The 27,538-nt window shown below is 38.1% G+C and overlaps 1 protein-coding gene across 1 annotated transcript in view; it reads left to right on the top strand.

Moving 5' to 3' along the window:
• The first annotated feature begins 14,584 nt into the window (after nucleotides 1-14,584).
• Nucleotides 14,585-27,538, top strand: part of zgc:153039 (uncharacterized protein LOC767698 homolog) — a 77,807-nt gene continuing 64,853 nt past the window's right edge. Inside the window, 6 exon segments of the mRNA XM_039782585.1 lie at nucleotides 14,585-15,164; nucleotides 18,884-19,018; nucleotides 20,212-20,349; nucleotides 21,238-21,564; nucleotides 24,042-24,149; nucleotides 24,870-24,981. Coding sequence (XP_039638519.1) covers nucleotides 14,945-15,164; nucleotides 18,884-19,018; nucleotides 20,212-20,349; nucleotides 21,238-21,564; nucleotides 24,042-24,149; nucleotides 24,870-24,981 — 1,040 coding nt within the window. The 5' untranslated portion in view covers nucleotides 14,585-14,944.

The raw sequence follows: 27,538 nt of genomic DNA, 5'->3' as shown, positions 1-27,538 counted from the left end.
GTTTTCTGCTTATTTTGGAGGATGTTTAGGTGTTAACAAAGACGTGGGTGTGTAATTCCCAGCCAATAACAGTGTTCTCATTTCCGTCTGCCACTTTTCCCCTAGGTGTCTCATACCTTTGCACAACACAGACATAGAGAAACAACAGTTGAAGCTCTGTATACACTCATAATCCAACAGTTTGGCACCTTACTGCAGAGGTGTGGGTGTGTTTACTACGCGAGACAATGAGAAAGGATTGTTGCTCTCTCTCTCTCTCTCTCTCTCTCTGTCTCTCTCTCTCTGGCAATGACCCATGGAAGAACAGGGCCCAACTCTGAACACACAGTACTGCGATACTCACTATACATATTTTATCTTTAAGAGAGTTGAATTTAAAAAAAAACGTGATGCGTCCATATAAAAACAATGTAACATCACATCAACTTTCCTAATAAATCCTCACTTTTTTAAGGAGTTGAATCTGTAGTGATTGGGCTTGAATTTCCTTGTTGATTTAGATGTGCTTTTTGTGGACTTTGTTAATGTATTCAGGCTGGCTGCGTGGGTGCCTTCTCCTGTACAGCTACCATGTGTTTCGCTGCACAAAACAGAATGGGCAAAAAAAACTGTAAGTACTACCTGACATCCACTAAAGCACATACATGTAGGCGCACATCTTCCATTTGTCATTCATAAATTTGGCAGTCAGTTGCAAAAACAGCAGCATGTATTTTGTCTTCTTTCTTGGTCCAATGCTTATGGACACTGCAATTTAAGGTTGTGCTTATTCAATAACTAATTTTACAGTCTAATAATATGCTACTTTGGTTGGCATTTTACATATGAAACATGTGGTCTAAGAAGCAAAACATATCCCCTCTCATATTCTGTTAAAAAGCTACTTTGTAAATAGTGCACAAACTGATCTCATAGAAATAGTGGTAGTGGCACCACATAAACAATTTAGGTTTAGGTGAAAAAAAAAATTGTAGTTTTGGTTAAAATATGTATGTTTATTACATAACTTACTTACCTAAACACTGCTCAAAGCATTGGCATAAGTATACAGGTTTGTATTAGTTTCATTAATTGAGCTTAAAAAGCAAAAACATGGCAGGAAAAGTTTTGGATATATTACCAAAGACTTCAGGGAACAATGTCTGTTGATTTGCTTACCAACTAACGTGCTCATAATAGCAGGTATTTACAATGTTCACCATCAGTCATTGTGAGCATATTATATACGTTAGTATCAGGATGTTAGCATTTAGCTTAAGTAAGCCTCACAGAGACTCTTAGTCTTGGTATTGAAATAACTGACTTTGACTTGAATTGCCACATCAAATACTTATAATTCATAGTACTAAAATATTTTGTTGTATTAAACCAGTCAATTTCATTTCACAGAACATTGTGACAGAGGGTGCAAATGGAAATACTATTGTTGACCCACTGGAAATTAATTCAGAACAAAAATGTAAGTAAAGTAAGTAAAAGTAAAAAAAGGACTGGATAAACAGTTAAGCACTGTTGAGATAATAGAAACTATAGGTGCAATGAAGGCTGGGAAAGCAGCAGGGCCAGATGGCCTCCCAATTGACTTATATAAATACTTTAAAGATAAATTAGCAACTCCGCTTTATCAGATGTAGAGTATCCAGTGGCGGTTTCTCTAGGAGGCCAAAGGAAGCCTGGCCTCCCCATAAAAATATAAAACATAATTTAAAATATAAAATATTTTTTTTAAATAAAATTAAAAAAAAAATGTTTACAATAAATTTTATAATTTAAAATTACGTTTTATATTTTTAACCGTAGGAATTATAAATTGTGTTTTACTGATTTTGTAATTTCCCTTATCAAAACATTCCATTATCATTTTCTTCAGAGCGAAAGAGCGCCCCTCTGTCACTGCGTGCGTGGTGCAGTCCTGTCTGTGCTCTGTCTAGTGGCCAGTAAAATGCTACGAACGCTCAAAGGAGGCCAGCTTTTCCTGGCCTCCTTTAGAGAAAAGAATTTATATTTTCAGCCAATCAGATTGAAGCTAGGTTTGACCGAGCTCGACATTGAATGGTCAATTCATCATAAATAAAAAAACCAGGGAAGCCAGGTTGAACCTGGTTTCTCACCAATCACATGCCTCAGACAGATACATAACTATGGTAACAGTACAGCAGCGGTGCCGGCCGGTGTCAGCAGCGCTAACAGTTAGTTAACAGCAAGTTTACACAATGAATGGCACAAAAGCGCTTTTTGATTTTCTTTATAGATTAACCACAAGCTAAAAAGCGTAAAAGACCGGATGCAGAAAACTCAGCAACTGTAACTGAATGAAGTAGCGACCCTGCTAGCAACAGACGACGAGGGAGCTAATCTCGTAAACCAAGCTAGCAGCACCAGGGTAGCCGCAGAGGGAACATCAACGTCAACTCAGTGCTGCCAGCTTCGGGCTCACACTTTTCCTGGTACACGTTTTGGAGATGAAAGTGTCTTTGTTTTAATAAATAGAGATATTTTGTCTTCATCTTGACAGTATGGGTATGACAGAAATTTAACTTGGTTGAATAGCGATAACGGTCTATTATTTCCCGGTGTTTGGGGATCAGTAGCCCACGGCAGGCTAATTACGGTCTTGGATAGGCTATTTATATGAATTGAATCTCTATACAGTTCAATAAATTGTGATAGATGCAGTTTGGTGTGTGGTGGTTGACTGTGGCTGAAAACTTCACTCTGGAAAATTTGTCAGCACCCCCAATTTAAAATATGTTCCCGCGGCTCTGGTGCAAGCTGTCGCCGAGTTTGACACAACGCTAGCAGGGCGCCTAGCATCAGCTACAACATTTACGGGTGTATCAAAGACAGTTCAGAATGACATAATAGAGAGCGCTGCTCATGTTATTCAGGAAGAAATAGATAAAGAAATAAACACAGCGTCATTCATAGCAGTGGAAGTGGATGACACCACAGACATATCATGCAAGTGCCAATTGACGGTCATTATCCGCTACATAAATAAAAAGGGAATGATATGTGAGCGGTTTCTTGGTTTCTTTGACGTTAGCCTTGAACGAGATGCTGATACCATAACTGCTGTGGTGATGCGGGCACTTGCCAACTACAATCCTGAAACAAAGCTCATTTGTCAGACGATGGAGCAAGGATACATACTAAGCTCACTGGCTTCCTCGGTCAAATTTGCCACGCACCGCCACTGAGAGTATCTAGAATCCTACAACAATGGCTACCTCTCAGCCTCAATGAGAGAGGCCGTAATCATCCTGCTTCCAAAACCATGAAAACCAAACACTAAATGTGAGAATATGTGACCTATAAGTTTAATAAACACTGATACAAAAATCCTCAATAGAATTTTGACGAAAAGGCTAGAGGGTGTGCTTCCAACTATTGTGGGGGATGACCAAAATGGATTTGGGTAGCACTTTATAATAACTATCCATAATTCATGATTTATTAAGCATTAGTTAACTATTAGTTAATGGTTTGTTCATTATTACTTATTAATTGTTCATACATAGTTCATCATGAGTAAAGTATTTGTTCACACAGTTATAAATGGTTTGTTCATAGTAAACAAGCCTATTAGTTAATGGTTTGTTCATCATTATTAATTAATTGTTCTTACATAACTCATCATCAGTAAAGCATTTGTTCACATAGTTATAAATGGTTTGTTCATAGTAAATAAGCCTATCTTGAAAAATATGTTTGTAAGTACATGATTTATACTTAACAAATAATGAAACAACCATTTTTAAATAAAATAATTTTCCCATTATAAACCAGTTACTAACTATTGCTAAATGCTTTGTTCATCATTTGTAAAGCACTGCTCCTATGTTAATTCTCATGAATGAAGCATTTGTATACACTAGAGGTCGACCGATTAATCGGTAGGCCGATTAATCGGCCGATTTTTTGGCTTTTTTTACATAATCGGCATCGGCCAATATCAAGCCGATTAATAGGCAGGCGCATCTGCGGGCAGCCTGGTGTTGTTGTTGTTGTTGTGGAACACGTGTTCGACGCACGCTGCCCCTAGAGTCAATTACCAGCAGAATGAGCAGGCTCATCCAGTGCCTAAGGAAGGAGCTGTTCCTCGGAGAAAACGGTAAGGATTAAATTCTTATAAGTCGTATATATTTAATGAAAAACGTATGACATGTTACTGCCAACTTCGAGAAAAAACATGAACTATTGTTAAAATGGTCAATTTATTTTATTGTTCTCAGCTGTTTGATAAATGCTGCTAAGTGCACTAAACTTTATCTTTTAATTGAAAAGTTTATTTGACAAAGTTACATTTATTTTCTTTCTTTCTTCTTACCCGTTTTGTTTATTTATACAATATATGTTTTTACATTATACATGTTTAATGTAAGTATACAAGTGCAGATTGGTGTTCAAGTGTTCAATAAATGTTTTTGTTGAGAAATTGTGTGTATCTTAAGTACTTATTAGTGTTAAATTTTATCTTTCAAATAGAGGTTAAAAACATGCAAATATCGGCCAAAAATAATCGGCAGCATATATCGGCCATCGGCCGACCCTGATTTCAAAAGATCGGCATCGGCCTGAGAAAACCCATATCGGTCGACCTCTACATAGCGCTTCTCAAATCTCCACCTCCACCACCTGTAGATAAGGCCAAATCAGTTCTCTCAATTACTATTCAGTAATAAAATCAATTGCTTAGGCTACAATGAAAATAAAATGAGGTGATATTTCAGTTAACCCATATTGAAATATCTAAATCTCTATTCAGTTGTACAACCGTTCTTAAATTTCTTCTCTTAAGTATCAAAAGTATATAAATCCCTTTCAGGTATCAAAAGTACATTTATATTAATAGGTAACCTTTATACAAAAAAATACATTTCTAATTCAAGTTTTATGGAACCTACCTTAGTAACACTAATAATAATAATAATAATAAATTGAATTTATATAGCGCTTTTCATGGACTCAAAGTCGCTTTACAGGGCAGGGTAGATTATAAAAACATAAAACAAAACGAGCAAACAAAACAAGTAGAACAAAACAAGATACAGATGAAAAAGGGAGGGGGGCAGGTGGACTATGGGTAGGCTGAGGTGAAGAGATGGGTCTTGAGGCGGGACTGGAAGATGGTGAGGGACTCAGAGGTGCGGATCTCTTGGGGAGGGAGTTCCAGAGCCTGGGAGCTGCTCTGGAGAAGGCTCTGTCCCCAAACAAGCGCAGGTTGGACTTTTGGATGGAGAGGAGACCCGGCTGAGGTGGATCTGAGGGACCGTGAGGGTTGGTAAAGGGAGAGGAGGTGTCAGGTTGAGGTAAGGGGCCAGATGGTGGAGGGCTTTATAGGTGAGGACCAGGATTTTGTAGGTGATCCCGTGGGAAATGGGAAGCCAATGGAGTTGTTTTAGGACTGGAGTGATGTGGTGCCAGGATTTGGAGCAGGTAATGAGGCGGGCGGCTGAGTTCTGGACCAGTTGGAGTCGGTTGATGTTGGTAGAGCTGATGCCGAGGAGAAGTGAGTTGCAGTAGTCCAGTCGGGAGGAGATGAAGGCGTGAATGAGTCTTTCAGCAGCGGGGGGTGTGAGAGAGGGTCTGATTTTGGCGATGTTGCGGAGGTGAAAGAAGGAGGTTTTAATGACTTGACGGATGTGAGGCTCAAGGGAGAGGGTGGAATCAAAGATAACGCCAAGGTTGCGGGCCTGGGGAGATGGGGAGACAATGGTGCCGTCGATGGTGAGAGTGGGGTTATTGGTTTTGCTGAGTGTGGATTTGGAGCCGATCAGAAGGAATTCTGTTTTGTCGCTGTTGAGTTTGAGGAAGTTGTGTTGCATCCAGGTTTTAATAGCTGACAGACAGGAGTTGATGTGGGAGAGGGGAGGATTGTGGGGGGATTTGGTGCTGAGGTAGATCTGGGTGTCGTCAGCATAGCAGTGGAAGTCCAGGTTGAAGTGGCGGAGTATCTGACCAAGAGGGAGGATGTAGATGATGAAACACTAACACTATTCTTAATATAATTGCATAAATTGCATGTAAAAATCTCTCAAATTGTATTATTTTCCCATAACTTAAGGTACAGTGTTGTAATTTAGAGAAATTAAGACATGCATGCTTATTTATCCCTCCATGCTCAGGTAACATGAGAAAACTCTTCATAAACTCCAGTTAAACAATTAAACACACAACTTGTACTAACATTCATTCAACAAAATACCCACAGCTAGCAATAGTGTTGAAAAGCAACATTACTTTCCATAACCAATGGATAGAATCATTAGCCTTTTCACAGGCAATACACAGTACTCCGCTAGCCTTTTGTTGCTAATTACCACTGTCTATGCTAATTACCCTATTAGCATAGTATACTTAACTGATTAGCATGAATGATAGCACGCTACTAGTGTTAAGGAATGAGTCACTATTTTAATGGAATTCACTGCCTTTAACTCCGTGGCGACAGTGGATTCCGGAGGTCTTTTCGTTCTATTTACAACAAGGCATAGCCAGTATTAGATAGGATTTAATTCACTAAATGTCGTTCTTTTTTTTTCTTACCGAGTGAATAACAACAGGCTATATAGCGTTCCGATGTACGCCAAAGAGACGTGAGGAGACGTAAATATAGAGCTCAACAAACAAGCCTAGTTGATAGCTGATTGGTCAACTCACAGACCCAAGTTCACCCATTGGCTTATTTACAAGCCCATCAAAGTTAACAATAATGACACCCCTATATTATTTTATTTTATTTTGAGATATTCGTTTTGTTTTCCAAGTTATTAAAATATGGTCAAAAATAGTTGCAAGAGATATGGGAGAAAATAGTGAAAAACGAGTTAACTTTCACTTAGCTTTGATGGGCTTGCAAATAAGCCAATGGGTGAACGTCATCGGTCGATGAGCTGACCAATCAGCTATCAAAGCTAGGCAAAATCTCTTAGATTTTACGTCTCCTCACGTCCCTCCTACATCGAACGTAGGCAGCCGTTATTCACTCGGTAAGAGAAAAAAACGTACATTTAGTGAATTAAATCCTATCTAATACTGGCTATGCCTTTGTTGTAAATCGAACGAAAGAGAGCTGTGTCTGAATCCACTGTCGCCGGAGTTAAAGGCAGTAATTCCATTAAAATGGTGACTCATTCCTTAACACTAGGTTCGCTAGCATCCATGCTAATCGGTGCTAATCATGGATGTATTAAGAGAACGGTGCTAATACTGTCTATTGCTAATAGTGCAAAGCTAACGGGTTAGCTAAGATGCTGTATTACTATGCTAATAGGGTAATTAGCCACAAAAGCCTAGCGAAGTACTGTGTTGCCTGTGAAAAAAGGCTAATGATTCTATCTATTGGTTATGGAAAGTAATGTTGCTTTTCAACACTATTGCTAGCTGTGGGTATTTGTTGAATGAATGTTAGTACAAGTTGTGTGTTTAATTGTTTAACTGGAGTTTATGAAGAAGTAACTCAAAGAGGCTAATTTTTAGTGCATTCTTTCTACTGTTACCTGTGCAGAGAGGGATAAATAAGCACGCATGTCTTAATGCCTCTAAATTACAACACTGTAGCTTAAGTTATGGGAAAATAATAAAATTTGAGAGATTTTTACATGCAATTTATGCAATTATATTAAGAATAGTGTTAATGTTACTAAGGTAGGTTCCATAAAACTTGAATTAGAAATGTATTTTTTGTATAAAGGTTACCTATTAATATAAATGTACTTTTAATACCTGAAAGGGATTTATATACGTTTGATACCTAAGAGAAGAAATTTAAGAACGGTTGTACAACTGAATAGAGATTTAGATATTTCAGTATGGGTTAACTGAAATATCACCTCATTTTATTTTCATTGTAGCCTAAGCAATTGATTTTATTACTGAATATTAATTGAGAGAACTGATTTGGCCTTATCTACAGGTGGTGGAGGTGGAGATTTGAGAAGCGCTACGCACGGGAGGTGCGGTCCAGAGAAGGATATTTGATTACATTGATTCTTCAGATCCCAGAGTCTTCCAGGGGTTACAGATTCCCAGTTCAGTGGGCTGGGTGGCGAGCTACAGGATCGAGACTCAGAACTTATACGGATTGCCCTGGATTCCTTCTTCATGGTGGTAGGACAAACAGAAACCAAACTCATATGGGCCCCAACGTTGAACATCTCTGAACTCTTGTCATCAAAGAACAATTGAGCTCATAGAACTGAAAAGGGTTTCTTTTATGAGCGCACTTTATTATTTTAGTTGTTATTTTTCATACCTGTGTTTTATCTGTATATGTGTATGCCATGTTTCTGTGTAATACACTTTTCTAAAACTTTTTTTTGGTTTTTTTGTCTCTTTATTGATGATTCAATTTTCTGGCTCTTAACAATCTAGTTTTCTTCTGGTTCTGGTCCAAATTCACATTGATATCAACTAAACAACTACGAGCTATTTCATAAATGTACATTCTATACGTACAGTAATTTAAGGGTTACAAATACTGTTTTTACTTGTGTTTCTGTTGTATCTGCTAGCCTTTGCAACTCATTTATTAATGCTTTGTAAAGCATAGAAAGTACTCACTTTAGATGGGCTCACATCATGTAGTCAACTAATCAGTAGTAACTCATGAGGTAATCACGGATTGATGTGTTGGTAAGTGCTTGTTAAAGATCCATTAACACACTAACTATCCGTAGGCATATTTCTGAAGGCATGTCCAAATAGAACAATACATGTGTGTGTCCAGGTTCGGTTAGCCTTTGGAACTCATTTATAAATGCTTTGTAAAGCATATAATGTACTCACTTTAGATGGGCTCACACAATATACTTAACTAACCAGTAGTAACTCATGAGTTAATCATGGATTACATTATTGGTAAGTATTTGTAACAGATGTGTTAACACCCCAGCTATTAGTTTAGGCCTTTTTCTAAATCATAACATTTTATTTAAGACATGAACAAATGTAGGTCTAGATAGTCTGTTAATCATTAACTTCCTAGTTTTAAACAACCGTTTACGTTCCTGAGTACCTAGTTGATAATGGTAAAATTACTTAATTTACAAATGGTTAATGCATCATGTAGGAATTATTAAACAATATACTGATAAACCTTTTACATGGGCTTACTTACTATGGACCAACCATTTACTAACTGCATTTACAAATGCTTTACTGATTAAAATGAATGTAGGAACTATGCTTTACAAATGATGAACAAATAAATTACTACTAGTTTGTAGATAGTTTATAAAGGGAAAATTATTTAACTTACCAATGTTTTTTGCAATACTTAGAAAGTGTCAAACTTCTATTTATAAAACGGGGCCTTAAAAATTTACTATGAACAAACCATTTATGAGTGTGTATACAAATGCTTCATTCATGAGAATTAACATAGGAGCAGTGCTTTACAAATGATGAACAAAGCATTTAGCAATAGTTAGTAAATGGTTTATAATGGGAAAATTATTTCATTTAAAAATGGTTGTTTCATTATTTGTTAAGTATAAATCATGTACTTACAAACATATTTTTCAAGATAGGCTTATTTACTATGAACAAACCATTTATAACTATGTGAACAAATGCTTTACTGATGATGAATTATGTAAGAACGATTCATTAATAATGGTGAACAACCCATTAACTAATAGGCTTATTTACTATGAACAAACCATTTATAATTGTGTGAACAAATACTTTACTCATGATGAACTATGTATGAACAATTAATAAGTAATAATGAATAAACCATTAACTAATAGTTAACTAATGCTTAATAAATGATGAATTATGGATAGTATGGAGGTGTAAAGGGAAGGCAAGGATTTCATAATGTAAGGAAAAACTGCCAAAAATGATGCAGAGAAGCCCTTCAATATTACAAAAGGTTTCCTCCAAGGTTCACCTCTATCACCACTTCTGTTCATTCTAGCTATTGAACCCCTAGCAATAGCAGTTAGATCCAGTGGTGTAGTCTAGTTTTGTGTAGTGAGATTACTGTGATTTTTCCCTCCCAGCCTCATTCTCACACGTGTCCCAAAGCGACAACCCCATCATTTTTTTGGAACGTTGCCGCGTATAGCATCAGCCTCATCTGGCTCATTTTCTGTAGTTTCTGTAACGTAAGCGTCTGCTGTAGTGGCATCTGAAGCTGCAGTAGCTTTAGGGGCAGGCTTATAAAAAATAATGAGAGTGTAGTTTGAGTTGGCTTTCATTTGATATCTACTTTAGTGATTCACATTGGTTAATTTCATGTTTGCACAGAGAATTACCGCCAAGCAACTGTGTTGTTGTTCCTAGGTGACTCGCAACACAGACGGGGTGAATTTATGACCAAAACGTTTGTAAGTGGGTATATGGAAATTCTTGACCTTCCCTAGTTAGGGTATATGGCGTATACCTGCATATCACGTAGACTACACCACTGGTTAGATCTAGCAGACAAATGCAGGGGATTACAATTGGCAACAGAGATCATAGAATAGCTCTTTTTGCTGACAACGTAATTTTATTCTCAAAACAATTAAACACATACATACCAGCACTGTTAGATCTAATCGGCCTGTCTGGTAGTATCTACGGATATAAAGTAAATGCTTTAAAATAACCACTAATGCTGCTTAACGGAAATGAAAGACAATATATGAACCAATACTTAAGTTAATTTCAAGCTTTTATCTAATTTACATATTTGGGCATCAAAATAACACCTCATTTAGAAACTATAGCATGAACAAACTATGAAGTAATAATGAACTCAGTACATAAATCTATAGAAAGGTGAGTGCCCTTACCTATATCCATGATAGGAAGAATACATATATTAAAAATGAACATATTGCCTAAATTCAAGTATTTATTTCAAAATATCCCCCTCACGCCACCTGCAGCAATGTTTAAAAAACTGACAGTACTCTTCAGGAAATTTATGGAAACTTTAATTACAATGAAACATTTATAAAAACATTGTTTAAAAAAAGAAAAGAAAAAAGATTGTGACATTTTGTGTGTGTGTTTGTCCAGCTTCAGCAGAAGCGTGCAGAGGTGGTCGGGGCCCTCCGGGTGTTTCAAGACGGAGCGCAGGGGTCGAGGAATCAGTCCACATCCGAACGTCAGACCTCTTTGTTGGAGAAACTGGGTGATCACATCAAAAAATTATCTGGTAATGACATATGAGAGAAACCTTAGATGAACCATCTCGTTTTGAGCTGTTAATAAATTACATATACAGCGGCATCAACGAAAAAAACAAAACACACAAAAGACACAACAAAAAAACAAAACTACTTTACAATATAGTAAGTGCAAATAATATCATACAAAAACATTTACTATACAAACTCTCCAAAGGTTGCTACTATCCCTCAACAATAAACACATAATAAATAGAATATAATGAAATATATATATATATATATATATATATATATATATATGTACAAAAAACACACATCTAGACACCAGTAAACACGTATGCACACAAAGATATAAAAAATGAATGCGCCATGCCTACAATAGGTTTCATTTAGTCATGTTTAAAGCATATCAACAACAGGCTTCAGATACAGGTGATACACACAAGGGTGAGCACCTCAAAACTCTAGGTTACATACCATACATTGTTGTATATGGTACACACATATTAAACATATTATACATAAACAAACAAAAAAGGTCCACTATAAACTAAATAATGTATCCATAAGAAAGAAAAAGAGCGAGAGACAGCGAGAGAGAGAGAGACAGAGAGAGATAGAGAGAGAGAGAGAAACAGAGAGAAAGAGAGCGAGCAAGAGAGAAATGATAATTAGAGAATGGATACAAAGAGTTTGGATAAACAATATGACATTTTTACTTATTGACATATTCCTGCTATTACATTTGATATTTATATGTTTATTAAATTGATTCAACGTTTTTTGCCCTTACAGAATGATACAGTGCTACCATCTCATTCTGCAGTACAGAACTGTTCCAGCCTGAACAGCGCTAGTGAAGTGCTTAAACGGTACGGAAACCTACTCAAGGGAAAACTGGGGCACCTTGTTATTGACCTCCATAGTCAGGGGGCCAATTCAGAATAGTGCTTCAGAAATGACCTTTGCTAACATTTTTGGTTAAAAGCTTACAACATACAGTATTTTTTGGACAGGGAAGTTCTAGGGTGGATGTCATGTTGAAACTGGGGACTTTTTTTCTGGGGACTTTTAGAATACTCCATTCATGATTCACATGATTCCAATTTAACACACTATGCATTTTCTTTTTCATTTTGAAATATCTTTGTTATTTTATACGATACATGATGAATAAGGAAAGTTATTTTGAATCTTTTTTTAATGTAAACATTATGGTAAAAGATACATTCGAGGCAACTTCTAGGGGCGTTAAAATGGCCTTTTATCACACTATTATTAAAGTGCAGCTATTTTTTCCCCAGGCAGATACTAAGAGACTAAGAGAAGGATATTTTTTATCACCAGCAGGCTTGATTACAGCAATGCTCTGGTTTTTGGTCTACCTAAGAAAGTTATACATAAACTACAGATCATTCAGAATGCAGCAACACTTGTACTGACCAAGGCCAGAAGGAGAGCACACATCTTACCCATCCTATCAGACATGCTTTCAACATATGCTCCCCCTAGATCAATCAGGTCCTCTGACACTGGCCTTTTAGTTGTTTAGGTGAAGACAGAGAATTACAGGCGGCATAAGTGTCTATGGTCCTCGTCTCTGGAATAGCCTGCCAGAGGATCTGAGAGTGTCACAATTTGTAAATACTTTTAAAGGAACCTTAAAACGTACCATTTTCAATTTAGCATTTTCTTAATCTTTATCAATTTTTCTGATTTATTTTCATTGTATTGCTGTATGTATTTTCCTTGTATTTTTGTATGGTTAAGCACATTTTACTGCAATTTTATACGAAATGCGCTATATAAATTAATAAAGATTAAGTGCCAGAACAGTTCACAAATAGGACTTCTGGGTAGTCCTATTTCAGGTGAAACTAATCTGACTGGAATGCTGTTGTCTTGGCATCATTTCTAATCCCACGCATTTATTTGTTTCCATGTAAGAAAATCTATAGTACAACTCTGTAATTTTGTAATGACCATCACTTTGTAGATTACAACACTATACCAGTACACTTTGCTGGTTAACGGTTATACTTCTTCTTGCAATGTGTGATAAAAACTGTAAGTTTAGCGCCCTTTCTGGATGAGAGGTGCTCTATGTTAGGGGTTCTGCAGCGATCTGCCCACATGAAAACTCAGCATCCCATCTCATCTTCATCTTCGACTGTGGAAGGCTGGCAAATGTAACTCTGTACATTTTTAATCCCTGGCCTGCAGGAAGACTTTGATAGTGATTTTGAAAGCTCAAATTTCCTAAAAGAGAAGAGCAAAAGAAGGAATAAAACATTTAAATAAAAAAAAAAATCTAATACTAAATAAGAGCACTGCAAATGGCAACATTTCTTTACAGTTCACTGCTGATGATGTGAAAGTCAAATGTGAAGTACTTAGATAAAACTGATCTATTTGGATCACTTTTATCATTCGTGTTAAACCAATAATATCTTAAATTCTAAAAGCCATAGAGTCAATTGCATCATCATTTGAGAATACAGAAGTGAAAGAAGAAGAGAAAAATGTTTGTTCTTTCACAGTGCACTGTATTCTCATGGCTTTATTGACCTATGGAAGATGCCGTTGTTGCCAAAAATAACTTTTTATACTAAACGAACACAATGCAAGTATCGATAAAAAACAACCTGCATTTAATAATACGTAATGTTTTCAACGTTTATCTTTTTATGTTCTGACGTGTTCAAATGTAACTACATTTTAAATTCTATTTTTTTTAATGTAAATGTAAAGTCACATGCACATCAAGTTACAGATTTTAAGTGGTTATATCCTCGCAGTTCCCATGAGCAGGTGGCTGAACCAATGCAGTGCTCTGATTTGCCCAGCCAACCTGATCTTATGACCGAAAGCAACAGGCTGGAAACAGACAGTTAAAAGAGCTGGAAATAAGTGGGCTGGAAAACACAGGAAAAACCGTTAGAAAGATTTGTCAAGCTAGATACCTTCAGGCAGAACAAAACCGGAAACTGAAGGATTTGTCCTTAAAACCAGACAAATATAGGTTACATACAGTATTTATTTCCCGTATAGTGTGGCAAGTAGCCTGCTGGTTTATTCTGATTGACCAGACAATAGCTTTAATATAATGATAGATGTTTATATGGTATACTTTTTCATCCTAGCTTTTATGGCATTTATTGGTCATGAACAGCCTATGTTATAGTAGGATGGGCATATATATATATATATTCTTGTTATATATATATATATATATATATATATATATATATATATATATGTAAATATATATATATATATATATATATATATATATTATGGCGAGAAGAACAATTGAATTTAAGTTACGTTTTATGTATATTCCATCTTGTTGGAATGTATTCTTATGTCAGTAACTTTTATACTGAAGTTATAACCGGAAGTTCTACTATTGATTTTGAGACGACTTTACTTTAGTACGTCACATGATATTTTATTCAGTAACGTTAGTGCTACCCGCTACCACATTGGTTAGAGACGGGCAGTTCGCGTGGACTTTTAACTGACTTTTTAATAATATGTGTAAGGACTTCATTTTGATATAGAGGTTTGCTACGCTGGTTTTATTTATTTTTTTTATTGAAAACAAAATCACCCATTTCCTACTTTACCATGTAGCTAGGTGACGTTTTTTCAGGACGCGTCACTAGCTGAACTTCCGAGAAAAACATTGGAAAAGTTTAGAAACGTGTCGGAGTCATTAGGCGAAACGGTCCGATTTCAAGAGCAAAGCTGGAGTGTTAGCTATTCAGAGCACTTCATGAAGTTGTGAAGCTTGTGAAGAGGCAGGTTTCACCATGACAGAGCGGACTCCTCTTCTCCACTACCGCCTCTCCACCAGCGTCAATGAGTCCGAGCCGCGGTCCCCTCCGCTCGGCCAGGCCGTGGTCCAGCACCACGGCAGCCCCCGGCAGAAGGCTGGCCATCAGCGCCAACCGAAGAAACTCTCCGTCTTCATCGGTGTCGTGATACCTACCTTGCTGTCCATGTTCAGCGTGGTAGTGTTTCTCAGAATAGGTGAGTGCTGATGATATCACATGTCCGTGATATATCAATCACTGCACACCTTTTAGAGAAAGGTAGGCTAACTTACGCCAAACCCCGTTCAAAATTCTGACATTTTATTGTTGCCCTGCTTGTCAGTAAAGGTTCATATAGTATATAACATGACTTTGATCATTTAGGAGGTACTGTTGAATTCGGTTTGCAATGCATTCCTCAACGTTGGCTTGTTGTAGTAACATGAACTTTTATAGTGTTCGAAGTTCTTCTATCTGAATAACCATGGAGCCTCCATGATGGAGGGCACTATTGAGCAGTGCGTGAGCCAATTCTAAGTTGATTTTATAAAAATAAAGTCATGCTTGATGACATTCAAGCTGATATGATGAATCCATTTAAAGTATTCCCCTCATTGGTTCAGTGCTGTTCATAAGGGAGATTTAGATTGTGGAGCAGATGAATTGCAGAGGGATTTTTAAGCTTTGAGGTAGGGACCTTTTAGGTTTCATACGCACCTGCTCTCAAAACCAGGGTCATGTTTCCTGTGGTACCAGTGTGAGAACTAGACAAAATTGAACCTTTTTGTGGAATCCTTCATTTTCAATTGCCCAGATTTGATTTAATAGAGATTACATCACCAGTTAAAGTTGAGTGCATGGATCTGTACTAGGCCCAGGGTTCAAAATAAGCACCATCCATTAGCCAAATGCTGGTAAATATATGCAAGTTGCTGGATGATTTGCTTCACTCACCAGCAAAACAAAAAAAAAAGTGGTAATCTATTGAGTGCCTGGTAAAATTTGAACATTCAGCCATTTGGCTGGTGGACGAAAAAGTTAATTTTGAACCCTGACTAGGCCTATATCATTTAATCTAGCATTCATTTTAGTTCAGTGACAATATCACCAGTAGACACTATTTATTAGACTTAGTACTTAGTACTTTACTTAGATACTTAGTATCTTTTTACACGAAAACCCCTCAACATCTCACACAGCTTTGCATGTGACCTGCAAGGTGGATGAATAGCCTCAGTCAGCAGAAGAGCTTTTCCCTTTTTTTTTTTTTTTTTTTTTACATTTGTTGGGTTTGAACAGACTTTTCTTTAGTTTTGAATGACTATACATAACATTCTTTCTCGTGCAAAATTGTTCCAACCTTAACGAAAGTTTGTTCACAGCATACATGTGCAGTTTTTCAAAGTTGCTGGACCTATTTTTTGAGGTTTAGGTAATGATTTCACCAAACAAATTTGGCATGATGAGCTTCAGATGCTCAGGTGTTAATTGTTTAAGTTACACAGAATAGAGTAGTTGTAACATTTTCCTCAAAGTGTTATCATCCGTAGAAAAGTGTACAATCAGTAAAAATCCTTCAATGTTTTGGGGTCACTATACAAAAAAAATTTTTTTTTAATAAATTTAGCAAGTAAAGTCATAATATGTCATGCAATCAGTTTCACATTTCTGCTGTCAAAGCATAACAAAGAGGCCGCTGACAACAGAGAAGCACCAAAAACAAGCCTTTCACATTTAACTTCATCTTTCCTTCTGTCTCATCTTACATTCCAGTAATGTGGGTGTTGTGTATTTCTCTTCTGGTTGGAACTCCAAGTTATTTTCTAACTCCCCGCCCCACCTCCCTCACCCCCAGTCTCGTGAGATGTCAGCTGCTGTGCAGTGGACACACATACTGTAGTGTATGCACACACATGCAGAGACTGACATGCAGCCACATAGTAGCTGTCTGTGTAGGACTTTAGACTACTATTCTCATTATAACTCGCCACTCTACACAGGAACTAACCGTAGTTTCACTGTGGATGTGAAACTACTGTAAATGCGTCTGCTGTGAAAGCGTCAACATAGATCAGGATGAAAAGACTTGTGTTGTTGGATAACATGTCTTTAAAATCAAACTGTCAATTCCAGCTTGCGACAGTGACGCTGGTATTGTTTTCACCTTTTGAGTGTCTGTCATGGCAAAATGTGGTCCTAGAGACATCTACTGTAGCTGGAACTAGCACAGAGGCGGTTTTGAGTACTTTGAATAAGTTTTAATATCTTTGTCTGTCTGTCTGCAGACAGATTTTGTCACCACGATAGTTCCGTGGAAGATGCAGTCACGAAACTATCCAGGTGTGTAGTTGAAATCAAGATGATGGCAGAGTTTAAAGATGAGTGTGGTTTGAGCAAGGGCGCTGGAAGTAAGGGGCTTATGCTAGGAGTGGGGGGGATCGATACAGCATAGTATCGCGCTATTTTCGTGGCAATACTGTATCGATACACAGATTCCAAGTATCGATCTTCTATTATTAAACTGTATGTTTTGGTTAGTTTGTCTGCTTGACAATCCCACTTTGCAGCAATGAAATTGAAGTGCGATGAACAAACCGAGAAATGTATCTTTTTAGATAAAACAGATGTTGACAACGTTTCTTTTTGGGGACATACCTGTAATTTGAAATTGGGAAAAATTTGAAGTTGGAAAAAAGGTAGTAATATGTTTAAAATTGCAATAATATCGTATCGTGACATTAGTATCGTGATGATATCGTATCGTGAGGCCTCTGGTGATTCCCACCGCTAGTTTACGCCCCTAGTGCTAAAACAAAGTAAACCTTAAAAAAAGAAATCTTTATTCACGTATTAATTTAAACACTGTCGGCTGCCTTCCTGCCTTTTCCATTTGATTTTGGTTCTGCTCCTGTGTGATGACATGACACCCACAGCAGTACAATATATGAAAGCAGATCATGAAAACAGCAGCATTATGCTGTTAGTCACTGCCATGGACTGTATAATCAAAGATCACAGTAGTAGAAAAGGATGGTGATGTGGAAAATGTCTAACATGGTGTAAATATCTCCTGACACACATTGAGATGAGATGCATATGACTTTGCTTATGAAGATAGATGTGATATTATAGTTATTCCAATCAATCATTGCACGCATCTGAACTAGTTTTGTTGCAAATGTTTCTGTTCTTTTGGTCTTTGATAAAATAGTTCCTGATGTTAAACTAGCTCCTGCCAATTATAATCAATTAATTGAGTAGTTGTCAACTATTAAATTAATTCTGCAACTATTTTGAGAATCGAAATACATTTCTTTCTTCCAGCTTCTTAAATGTGATTATGTTCTGGTTTCTTGACTCCTTTTATGACAGTAAACGGAATAGTTTTGAGTTGTAGACAAAACGAGACATTTGAGGACGTCATCTTGAGCTTTGGGAAACACTGATCGATATTTTTCACCACTTTCTGACAAAACCAAACAGTTATTTGAGAAATAATCAACAGATTATTCGAAAATGAAAAGAATCATTACTTGCGGTCCTACTTAGAACCACAGAATGCAGCATTACGGTAAAGGCACGGAGAGGACGCTGGAATCACTTTCAACATGTGATTCCAGCTTAATTTTTTTTTAGAGAAGAAGGAATGTTTCAATGAGTCATTTTGTACAATAGTCACTTTAATTTTGATTCATCCGTTGTCTATCATCCACACGTAGTTGACTGGATGGTGGTAATAACAGTGTGTATTAATGTATTTGTGTACATGCCTTATTGAATGCTCACATCCTCTGCACTGTGGGTATGGGCTCCTTAATGGCAAGTTTACCTTCCTTCTTCAACCACAATGACATTACTGCCAAGTCCAAAGTTCTGCTTTCAACCAGATGACCAAGTCGTCAGGGTTTTCTTCTGACTGTGTTTGTGTCTGACTAGGATTCATGGTGGGCCATTCTGGACTGTACCAAGCCATTGCAATGCTCCTGGTGGCCTACTTCATCATCTGCATGACCGTGCTGTCAGTCTGTGCCATCTCCACCAATGGAGCCCTGGATGCCGGGGGCGCCTATTGTATCCTCTTCACTCACTCACACACTCACACACTCACACACTCACACACTCACACACTCTCACACACACACACACTCACACACACACACACACACACACACACACACACACACACACACACACACACACACACACACACACACACACACACACACACACACACACACACACACACACACACACACACCATTATATGACATTTGCACATTCAGCGTAGTATCAGTCCCATTGTCAATGGTCAACATGTCAAGAGCACACACACAGAACTCCTTGCTACACTAAAACCAAGACAAAGTGTGTCTTTGTTTACGTAATGTAGCATTGTCTGTGACACTGAATGGGGTCTGATTTGTTCATTATCTGCACTATAAGACACTGTTTACTACTTTAGATAAGGGTGGGGCTAGTATGTTTCGCTGCCAGGAATTTGGTAAAGTACCCCAACCAGTGCTGTTTATCAGTCAGGACAGGCCATCTTTAAGTTGATACACATGCTTTACATGCATACATTTAAAGAGCTTTGTCTCCTTGACATTTAGTTGTTGCAGTAGTGACTTCCTGAAGACGATTATATACTCTACGGGGACTACGGATGTAAATTAGCCCTGTGGCTATATTCCGGCGTGTTTACGTCTGTTTTTGTTGTTTCAATGCAGATGTTCATTAATGTGCATTGTCCCTATCAAATAAAGGATTAATAATAATAATAATAAAAGTTATTCATTGAACATGAACATGAACAGAGCCAGGCTAGCTGTTCTTCCTGATTCCAGTATTAATGCTAAACTAAGCTAACCGTCTGCTGGCTGTGGATGACCGATATTTACCGTACAGATATGAGAGTGGTTTCTTCTCATCTAACTCTTAACAGAAAAGCAAAGAAGTTTGTTCCCCAAAATGTCAAACTATTCTTTCAACAGTTTTCCTGACCAATAACATATTTCTAATGTTAACTAGAAGCCAGCCCTTCATAAAGGAAACGACCATCGTCTTCATGTCACTGATGTCAAGGTCCTAAACACTAATTGGGTTCTATAAGAATAGAAACACACACACACACACACACACACACACACACACACACACACACACACACACACACACACACACACACACACACACACACACACACCCCTACCTGTTTTTCACAGCATATTTAACAAACAAGTGCACTTTGCCTGAACTTCACTCAGACATGATAAGCAGAGCGTTGGGTCCTGAGTTTGGTGGCAGTATCGGCCTCATGTTCTTCCTGGCCAACGTGTGCGGCAGCGCTCTCTTTGTGCTGGGTCTGGTTGAAGCCATTGTGGCCACCTTCGGAGTGCCAGAAGGTGAGTTTCATTTTAAAAACTTGTGAAATGCTGCCAGATGAGCATTTGTCATTCTATTATTTTAGAAAAACGATTTTATATACATTTAACTTACAACATATAACAAAGATACTCTACAACATTCACAATGACACACCCAAAACTTTTATTGATATCCCAATCCATCAGCAAACATTAATTCATTTTCCCATAACTTTCATTAGCTCTCTGAATTACTTACTGTAGACCAACTACAAATTATTATTATTATTATTATTATTATTATTATTATTATTATGGTCAATTACAGGGCTGACACATAGAGATAGATAACCTTTCACACTCCCATTTTAGAGTTGCCAATTAACTAACCTGCATGTTGCGCAAACCCCACACATAAAGGCACCAGCTGGCTGGCAGGTTCGAAATCCTAACCAAAAAACACATTTTTGCTGTGAGTTTACCACTGCACTGCCCTATTATAGTCCTTTTTTATAGAAATTATAGCACCAAAAGCAATCCTAATACTATGGGTCTAGTTATTTTTAAGAGTGGGCTAAGCAAGTTGGCTGGACAAGGAATTTTAGTTAATTAACAAATCTTAGCTTAGGCCGTGTTTCCTGGGTAAATAAAGTTTTAAAAAATGGGTAATTTTCTGTTGCAGGGCAGTTAGACAGACATTATTGTTTATTCCTGTGAAAAGATGTTAGTGTCTTTATAAATAAATTGAACATTGAACATTTTCAAAGCTTTTTAAATGCACCACTTCATATTGACATTCTGGGCTCTAACATTATACTATTGAACACATTCTGTCAGTCATTGTTAAGCATTAACAAATCTTCCCCCACGTATCTTTTCCCTCTTGACCTCCTGCTTCGACACCTTTACCATATCATCCACCGCTAGACGGGTCTGCGGTCACTTCTGTCTACCAGGTCCTACAGTCGGGCTACTGGTGGTCTCTGCTTTACGCCACGGGCATCTCCCTGCTGTGCCTGCTGGTATGCCTGGTGGGAGCCCACATCTACGCCAAAGCCACCTTCCTCATCTTCCTGGTGGTCATGTTTGTCCTGGGCACCATCTTCATCAGCTTCTTTGCCGTACACCCTCATACCATCGTCCTTCCCAGTTCTGCCGCATTTAACCCATCAGCCAATGGAACAGGCCCCGGGTTTCCCACCACAGCCAACTTCACTGGCTTCAAGTTGGACACGCTGCTCGGGAACCTGTGGGGTAAGGGGCTGTGCCAAAAATAGTTCTCTCAGGATGTGCTCATACCAAGCATTCAAACTTAATGCTATATTACTGTTGCTTACTTGCACTAAACAAAGGACTTCACTTATGAAGGAGGCATCAGACCAATGGCAGACTTGAATGTGTATACAGGACAAAGGTCAACAGGTTTGTAGTCTGACATTAAGCATTGATCAGTTTTTCCCACTACATTACATGAAAGTAATACCATATTTTTACTGAATTAATGTACAATGTAAGGCTTTAACTAGATTGTGCCCCTAGTTAAGCTGCCATACTGTGGAAGGCATTTCAGCACACATTCTTTTCTCAGAGGCTTTAAAGAAACATAGTGTTCTCCAGGTTTTAACTGGGACCGAAAATGTACTTGTACTTGTTAATTCTATTGATTTATTGTATTGCAACAATAACCCTCAAAAGATTATTATAGTAGAGCTATTGATGACTGATTTGTCACTTGATCTGATGTGTGAACGATAAGTTTGGAATTTTCATATTATTGTTTGAAAGCATGACCTCAGTGACGTAGACTTTACAGGACATCTAATGTACTGTATCTCAGTACATTAGTGGATTTGGAATGCCTCTTTGTCAGGCACTAGGGCCCCTCTTACTGCTAACTCCACTGCTGGCCTGGAAAGATTACAATTGTTGCATTTCACACTATTCCCCTAGATCCCAACCCCCTTTGTGCAAATCCTGACACCAACCAGTAAGAGTCACTGCTGCAGCGACAAGGACATAATGACAGGGGCACCAATGGAAATATCCAGAGCCTTTGCGGCAGGGCTGTAGTACTTGAGTTCGGACTCAAGACACTCTGTTGTCTCGGACCCGTCTTGGACTCGTTGGTATTTGGACTCAGACTTGTCTCGGACTCGGCCATTGGACTCGCCAAATATTCTAGTTGGTCTCGACCGAGTCCAGCACTATATGCTTTTGTTCTAAAGTAACTTCCTCCTTCAAAACAAAACCATTGATGAAGCACACTCGTTCAGAAAACAGGTATTAGTTCAATTCAAAATCCATCTAGAACAGGCATTGAGATTGGTCTCCTGGTATATGCCTGGCTGCATCATATACAGGAGGCTACCTCAATCATTTTCATTTTGGCCACAGACACAATGTCAGCTAGCAGTTTGTACTATAAATTCTTCAGGAAGTAATAAGGTCAAGAATGGGAACCCATTTCATATTTTAAGTAAATAATATGGCCTAATTTGATCCTATAGTGTGTTACTCTGCACTTGCTTTTTGATTATTACAAATAATAAAGCTAAATTATCATCTTAAAGTAGATAAAGATATACTGTCTCTCACTTCACATAAATTATGAACAGGTAAGTGAGTGGTCTTGAAAAGCATTCTTTTTTTTCTGTCTCTGTATTGAGTGTCTCTCATTTGGACTCGGTCTTGACTTGGACTTGAACCTCTTTGGACTAGGTCTTGACTCGGTCTCGACTAGTCCTGGTCTTGGACTTGTCTTAGACTCAACGACTACAGCCCTGCTCTGCATTGGTGGCTAGTGATTTTCCCTGTTGCCAGCACCAGTGTGCCCTTATTTAAAAATAAAAATAAAAAGTACAATAACTTTTCCAGCACTGTTGGCACAGGACTAATGGTGCAAATGTTCTCTGGTTCTTGATGTCCATGGAAATCTATTGAAGCACTCCAATCTGTTTGCAGGGATTTGTATCTTAGCACATGATTACTGAGCTAATTGGTGTAACTCCGGCATGCACTCAGGCACACGTGAGAGCTATTACACAGTCAAGCTTAGAATAATTCAACATCTGACGAAAGAACACAAACACACACACATAAATCATAATTTTACATGTGAATAATTTAAAGTCCAGAGAAAAAGGATAATCACATGATTAGAATTAAAACCTAATTGGGTCTAATTACATTGTAAGGAGCAAAGGGTGCCTTACAAATGTAACTGTTGATATTAGCTGTTAGATTATTTTCTTTATTTAACTTCCTTTAACTTCAAAACAATACATGTTTACTTTCATTAATCAATAAAGCAAAGTACTTTATATGGCCTTTGTTCTTGTTGGAACTCCCTCAGGGAAAACTGCTATCATTCATTGACAGAAAAACAAGAGCAGAACGTTGTGAATTGTTAAAGTTAAAGTGTTAATGACGTGATCCAAGGTAAACAGGTTTGGGAATGGTGGGAATATATTTATTTCCAATTATACACATACAGCAACGAAGACCTAAAAGAAGATTAGTTTATTTCTTATAAATAGATCCAACATCCTGTGATTGATTGAAGATGTGTAGAGAATGGTTTTCTCAATGCTGTAAAACATGATGAGGTTTGGTGGCGAGCAGGTACAGAGGAGTGTCTGCCAACAAACCAAATTGAACTTTCTTTTAGAAGACTAATGGTGCTGATAAAAGCACACCTACAGTGACTTATCCGTTGTTATCTCTTCCCTCAGCTAACTACACTGTGGATTACACAACAGGAACCACGATGACTTTTGCCACCGTTTTTGCTGTAATGTTTAATGGCTGCACCGGCATCATGGCTGGCTCGAACATGTCAGGTAGGTGAGACCAGAGGCCTGTACTACGAATCAAGATCAACCTGCCCTGGATTTATTTCAGTTACCCGGCTTCACCTAACCTAACAACCGCGGTACCGCGTAAGCTGTACGGTGGTCAACCGCATGACCAATCGCAAACATCTACCAGAGCCGCATGTTTTACATAACAAGAGCAAACTATAATTCTGCCCATAGTTTTGCCTGTAAAACACAGACACGGTAAAAGAAATAGCTGACGCTGTTATGAGTAAATCACAACGCTTCTCAATATCCCTTCCCCATCAGGCACAAGATCTGACCATAATTATACTTTCCATGAACTCTCGTTGCTTCAGCCTATTATTTCAGTTGCAACCCTGGCAGTGGTAAGCGATCATGAGAGAAAATTAAAAATATAAAAACATAATTCAAACCGATGTGCGCATTGGAAACACACGGCTCAAGAAACCAACAAATGGCCTATACGTAATTCCCTCCACTGAAAATTGGCGCACCTCTCTCTCTCTGCGCACCGAGCTCCACCGGATATTCTAAGAACGGTGACGCCGTTATCAATCGAGTATTGATTGCTCAGTAGGCAGTGCTTTTACACCCGTTCATCTCTAATCTCCAACATGTTCAGCATAAGTTACCACAGCGATTTAACCCGGTAACAAGTGTGTGTGTGTGTGTTTGTGTGTGTGTGTGTGTGGACACACCGTAAACTTGTCTTTCTACCAGGTGACCTGAAGAATCCTAGCTACGCCATCCCCCGTGGCACCATCACAGCGGTCATCTTCACCTTCATCATCTACAACCTGCTCAGCGTACTGGTGGCCTGCTCCTGTGACCGGTCAGTAACACACACGTTAAAAAAAAAAAAAAGGTCCTGTATACGCGTACACTTTATTTTTGGACCCCTATTATTTGACGTAGTGCTAAAAAAAACTAGGTTAAACTTGAGCTGTCTTGCGTGGTGTCTTGGTTTTATACTAGCCACTGAACACATTCAGTTATCATTTACATCTACAAACAAAAAGCAGTGGAACAGCCCATAGTTGAACATTAATCCACACTGATCCAACAAGGTAATTAAACCTTCGGGTTGAGTACCAGTGCTGCGCGGTTCTGTAGTAATAGATGTTTGCATGTTTTGTTTTCCGCAGCTGAAATCCAGTACTTAGTGACTATCAGATAATGCAAACAGAGTTCATTTTCTGCTTCACCAAACTGAATTGGAGCATCAGAGGGGGCCGATTTCAAAACCATCAATTCCAAGTGAATGTTATCCAACACCAGGTGGCAGTTAATCAATCTGAACAACTGCAGCACGCCTGAATAAAAGTGGACAAAATAATGGAAACAGTACTTCAAGCCCATTTTTGACACTGGATGATTACTGAATGCATTGTTATTATAAAGTCTTAGAGGCTAAATGTCAATCCAGCCATTACTCAACAACAGAAACCATAATACAGACCTAGTTGTGTAGACGCAGACACAAAAACAATAAGCTGATGTGTGGCATTATATTTTTGTCTCAATCCAGAGCAGACATTCTCAAAAAAACGATTGTTTGCATGCACATACTAAGACAAATCAGCCAATCAGAAATGACCTACAACAATTCTCTGATTGGCTGAGATTGTGGCACATTGTAACACACACAGACTTGAGCAGATCAGGGAATTTGAGAAAGGGCAACTGACGAAAACTAAATGAGAGGTAAAATATTATGCGCTTATGTGGATAATAGGATACCCACAAATGTGTTTATAAAGCGCAGGAAAGGTAATTGTTTGCTGAAATTAAATAAGTCTGTGTGATAATATCATTTTTGTGCTCGCATTTAAAAAAAAAAATTAAAAATCTATGCTCTAAATATCCTGCAAGATTGAGAAACCCAACTGTCAGGAAACGGTTTGAGAGAAAATGTGGATTTCTGGATGGGAATTTTGACTTGAAGGATTTTTAAATGTTATTCTTCCAAGTAGGAGGCTGGATTTTATGCCCTCCAACTGGGATAATTTTTTGCAGAGGTATGTGATGAAAAGACCGACCGCAATGTCTTCAGTAGATTCATTACAATATACTAACAATGTAGCATACTTTATATTTAAGGATAGTGGGCAGCTAGCTGTGTCAAAAGTAAAGACTTACCAGATTGTGTATAGCCTGTTGTTTTTTTTTGTTTTTTTTAAACTACTTTCTGATAAGCAACCACATGTTAATTTGTCCACTTATTATTAGCTGTCCACGGTTTTCCATGACTAACCACAATCTCTCTCTGTGAAGTTTTTACAACAATTAAGCATATAAGCATCTAGCTAACTGACGTTTTCTTAGTTTTGAGTTGTTGCTGGAGACCTACTGCCGCCTAACATTGACAACTTTTTACTCTTAGTGGAATATTCCACGGAATCTCTATTTTGAATAACAAACACTTGCTACCTGTAGGCTTGGAAAATGGCTGTGAAAAGTTTGTTCTTTATACTCAGCTTGGATTTACAACATATACAAAGTACTTCAATGTCAACCAAGAGTCATGGCAAAAAAACGTGTCAAAACCTATCAACATATCCATAGAAACCTTGTTGACACTCAAGCTCGGTGAAGTATTCCTTTAATTAAGTGTTTGCATGCAGCTACCAATCCATCAGGGCCACATGGATAACTTTGGTGTCTGTGTCCTCACTTCACTCTTAAACTTAGAGCGGTCAAGTCTTTACCTTGATGTTGCACTTCTTTCTATTTATTTGTCTTCCCTCTCCCTCTCTATCTATCAGTCTCTCTCTATCTGTCTTTTGCTGAGTGCCAGAGTTCAGTATTGATGTAGCTCTAAAGCGAGTGTTGCCAAGGTGCTAAACTGACACGACAGGGCTATAAAAGAGCATCAGAGATCAATACTGTCATCATTTACCCTGCCACACTGTCCTCCCTGCGTCCGCCTACCACACACATACACCCTGATAAGAGACCACGATGTGTTTCTTAACACACTTTCTCCACCTCTGCACTACTCTATCTTTTCCCCTAGAGTCACACATATTACTTGTTCTATATGTTGTTGTATGTTTACATATGGTTTCCATCTGTTATAGATATCTAAAGTAGTTTCCTTTGTAGAATGACTTATGTTGGATATGTTATTTGTTTATTAATGAAGGCTTGAGGCAGTGTCAGTGTTTTGAAGTTGGGCCAAATCAGCCCCCACTCACATGACCCAAATAAAAAGGCCATACAGTTTGTTTGTTTGTGTGTGTGTGTGTGTGTGTGTGTGTGTGTGTGTGTGTGTGTGTGTGTGTGTGTGTGTGTGTGTGTGTGTGTGTGTGTGTGTGTGTGTGTGTGTGTGTGTGTGTGTGTGTGTGTGTGTGTGTGTGTGTGTGTGTGTGTGTGTGTGTGTGTGTGTG

Source organism: Perca fluviatilis, chromosome 2, assembly GCF_010015445.1.
Source record: "Perca fluviatilis chromosome 2, GENO_Pfluv_1.0, whole genome shotgun sequence".
NCBI lineage: Eukaryota > Metazoa > Chordata > Actinopteri > Perciformes > Percidae > Perca > Perca fluviatilis.
The sequence above is the reverse complement of the archived record's forward strand: the minus strand, read 5'-3'. Positions and strand labels throughout refer to the sequence as shown.